The sequence below is a fragment of the Trachymyrmex septentrionalis genome, unplaced genomic scaffold, assembly GCF_001594115.1.
Source record: "Trachymyrmex septentrionalis isolate Tsep2-gDNA-1 unplaced genomic scaffold, Tsep1.0 scaffold37, whole genome shotgun sequence".
NCBI classification, from domain to species: Eukaryota; Metazoa; Arthropoda; class Insecta; order Hymenoptera; family Formicidae; genus Trachymyrmex; species Trachymyrmex septentrionalis.
In genome coordinates, this window is record NW_017305536.1 from 6,199,970 (window position 1) to 6,203,859 (window position 3,890).

A 3,890-nucleotide genomic window follows, 5' to 3' on the forward strand; every position below is an offset into this window, starting at 1 on the left:
ACATAGAATTTTGTCCCAAATTCTGTCGCGAATAACAGATTGTCTAAAATGGGCTTGAAAACAAACTTTAGAGAACAAACTTTGTGTTGAAATTGCTCATCAAAAGATAGAATCGATGAGATGTCGCCGAAATTGCCCCGTGGTATGTTTCACTCAATAAAAAATTAAATACGTCTCTTTCAGTCTCAACTATGCGTCGTTTTTTTTTACATGCCCGAATCATAAAAACTAAAAAAAAGGAGATATAAAACTTGAAAAATATAAGAAAAATCTTAAAATTTTTCGAATGCTTTATGACTAAATTTCCAATTCTCATGAAAAAAAGAAAACCCTTTCGATTAAAAAAAAATTCAAAATTTGGATAAAATATTAAAATCTTAAAAAATACATATACTATACATTATTATATATCTTTATATGTATAAAATTATTAAAAATTATTTTAACTACTAAAAAAAAATTGGAAAATATAGTTTAAAGACATAATTTTAAAATATTGCAAGAATGAGTCATAAGTTAAGAGTCATAAGTATAAAATTATGTTTATGTGCTATGTGCGAGATAAGCACGTACCCAGACAACAAAAAGTGTCTAAGATCGAATCATAAAGTTTTTTTTGCGTCTAAAAAATGACTTAAAGACGTCTTATATCACAATTTTAGACTTTGTGTTGTTTGAATAATGTAGGTATATTTCAAAAAGTTGAAGCGCAATCTTCTCTGCGCACTATTATGTAACTGTTTTATTTGCCTTCGTACTACGTCTAATTTAAAAATTTTCATTTACGTACTATACGAAACTGATTCAGTAAATAATGTCTGCGATATCCTTGACAGTGTTGGATTCGCTAATTTCATTGAAATAGCTACTATAATACAAGTATTGTAACATACGCAAAAAGAATTGTCACCGATCAGAACGAATTTTAATTACTTCTCACGCGTTCATGAGCACCGAAGCTCTACCGGGATTTTAATTCGGAAAACGTTGGCTGCGAGTAGATCATGCATGAAGGTGGCGATGAGAAAACGATCGGCATGTGTGTATGTGTATGTATGTGTTACGAAGATTGAGCGGTGACCTGTCACCGCTTCCACGGGGTGTGTTGTAAATGTAGGTGAAGAGTAAATGTCTATTTATAACGATGGAGAGACGATGAGGATAAGGGACCAGCGGGGGAGAATTTACCCCTGTGCGCAGAACATGGCACACTGTATGGGACATTTATTCAAACAGCGACCCCGCTACAACGTCATTGATGCTGATCTGCAGCACTGACTTCCGAATTTTCATATTGCAAACATCGATAAAGGAAACATTTGAGAAAAGAATCGATCTTACGATTTAGTAAAAACACTATGGTTATTGCCAAAAATAGTTATAGCGATGCTCTTAATCGGTAAAAAAATTGCGTTTATTTCGGTACTGATACGTTAAATGTGCAAAAAAGCTACTTTTGTTTGTACTACGACTATAATAAATCAGTAATAGCGAAAAAATGAATGAGAAAAAAATTATCGATTTTTATCGTATAATACTAAAATTATTTAGAAGAATCCGTTCAAGAAGCGACTTGCGTAATAATGCGCAAAGTTTATAATATATTAGTGTACAAAAAAAATAAATATTTTGGAAAAGAAATTATCAATAAGATACCCACTAAATTTTTTGGAGTGGAATCCCCTAAAGTTCTAAAGAGAAAATTGAGATAGTCTTTTCAATATTTAAGAATGAGATTTCATTCTTCGGAGTGAGACTCATTTTAAAAGTTTTAGAGAACACATAGTATGTTACAGTATTAGTCATTTATTCTAACGTATACAAACGTAATTTTAACGTATAAAAAAGATAATTAATATTCATATTGTATTTATTTATTATCAATTTTTAGGATATTCATGTTGAATATCAATAGATCCGTGTAAATTTATTCGGATCCAATTACCGAGAAATCACCACGATGATTTTAGAATTTAGAAGATACGTCACAGGACCGTACCGATTAGGGAATTTCCTCGCAAGGAAAATTCCCTCTCCCTCGTGATCGGTTTTGTATTTGTTAGGAAAATAAATTTCATTACGCTTCCTCCCCAGTTTCCTCTCTCTCTCTCTCTCTCTCTCTCTCTCTCTCTCTCTCTCTCTCTCTCTTCACCTTAATTTTATCTACGTGATAGCAGGGGCGTACGGAGCCGAGGCGCGCATAAAACTGACCGGCGCTTCGGCAGATGCTACTAGTCTCTCGTCTGACGTGGCTCGCGGCAAATGTTCGATACGTACGAGGAAAAATCGCGCGGCGCTCGAGTTACGAGAATACGCGAGAAGAAGTACGCGCGATCGAGGGGGCCGATTTTCCGCCAAAGTGGAGCTTTTCGAGCGGTAGCGGAAACGAAACGTGAGTGGAACCGATGGGCCACACCGTCGAAATTCATCAACGTCGCCGTTCGCCACTCGTTCGCTTCAGAGTTGCACCCCTTTCAAAGTCGCGTTTTAAAAATCTGCATTCGCTTACGTAAAAAGAATTGGCGTAAACAGTCGATTTTCCGTCAAAGAGTAATGAATTTTTCGAGTGGTAGCAGAAAAGAGATGTGAGCGTACCGGCACGCTTCGTTCCAAGTTCTTCTATATAAAGCTTCGTTCTCCACTTGTTCCGCTTGGATTTTTTAAAAGTTCCGTTATAAAATCTACATTTTGTTACACTTTATAAAAAAAAAGAAAAGAAAGTTTCGATTACTGGAAAAAAAAAGGAACAAAAAATATGACCGATTAAAAAACTACAATTACAGATTTTACGTTCAACAGTTAAAAAATATGACTTGTTTGTTATGAAATTCAAGTTTTCGTCAAACAGAAATTTGAGCTGAATATACACGATTGTATTATTTGTTCAAACTTACGTCTCCATAATATTTATCACGTGGTACCTCGTGTGTAATTAATTCAGTACACGAGCATCCCACGACGTTACTTCCATAATATTTTTGCGGATTATTATTAGACGCGTTCATCGATATCACATTTCCTTTTGCTCGAAAGAATTAATAACGCCGCGAAGAGTCCTCGCAAAAGCGCGGAAGACTTGATCCTTTTCTAAAGCAAATATAGGAGGATAATAGCGAAGAGAAGAGAGGCGCGTCGGCCGCGCCGATAGGAACGTTTAAAAAAAAGAAAGTCACGAACGCATGTGCGACGTGTAGGTACGTCGCGTTCGTGCCTAATCAGGCGGGTATTTGCACGCTTTGACGCTTCTTCGCAAAAATCGCTGCATTCCAGCCCGGGGTATTCTGGCATCATGAACATCGATGAATTTCGCGTGCGCGGCAAGGAGATGATCGAGTACATATGCGACTACATCCGCACGCTGGACGGCAAGAGGGTGACGGCGAACGTCGATCCCGGTTACCTGAGACCTCAGCTGCCGAAGGAGGCACCCTTTAAGCCGGAATCATGGGACGCCATCATGATGGACGTCGATGGCAAAATAATGCCCGGAGTGAGTTTGCGGTTGTAACGGGTTGCCGCGATTATCGATCCCCCTTCTCTCTCTCTCTCTCTCTCTTTGTTGCCATTGATTTCAACCCCCTTTTCCGATATAAATAATGTTCCTGCTACGTGAAAGAGAGAAAAAAAAATAGATAAAAATTCTCTCTCTCTCTCTTTCTCAGAGATTTACAAAATTAACAACGTGACATTTGGTAGATCAATCGCGTTTTTTCAGTTTTTTACCGATGCAGCAAGTTTTTCCAGATGCACTCTCTTTGCGAGAACTTGAGGAAAAGTTAAGGTCGGCCAGTGATGTAAAATGTTTACGATGCAACGTGTATTATGCAAACTTTGTATAAAAGACAATAGAATTCACAGTCAATAGAAATATTTTTCCAGCAGACAATGAA

The 3,890-nt window shown here is 37.1% G+C and overlaps 2 protein-coding genes across 7 annotated transcripts in view; one reads left to right on the top strand and one right to left on the bottom strand.

Moving 5' to 3' along the window:
* LOC108750569 (ribonuclease P protein subunit p25) overlaps positions 1–3,890 on the bottom strand; it is a 26,590-nt gene that overhangs the window by 15,903 nt on the left and 6,797 nt on the right. The window lies entirely within an intron of this gene.
* LOC108750565 (tyrosine decarboxylase-like) overlaps positions 2,226–3,890 on the top strand; it is a 4,992-nt gene continuing 3,327 nt past the window's right edge. Inside the window, exons 1-2 of one of the 5 annotated variants that reach the window (XM_018490078.1) lie at positions 2,226–2,392; positions 3,271–3,490. In XM_018490078.1, coding sequence (XP_018345580.1) covers positions 2,226–2,392; positions 3,271–3,490 — 387 coding nt within the window. Of the gene's footprint in view, positions 2,393–2,796; positions 3,491–3,890 lie in introns of those variants that run through there. The other 4 variants (XM_018490080.1, XM_018490079.1, XM_018490082.1 and 1 more) reach the window with 4 other exon arrangements.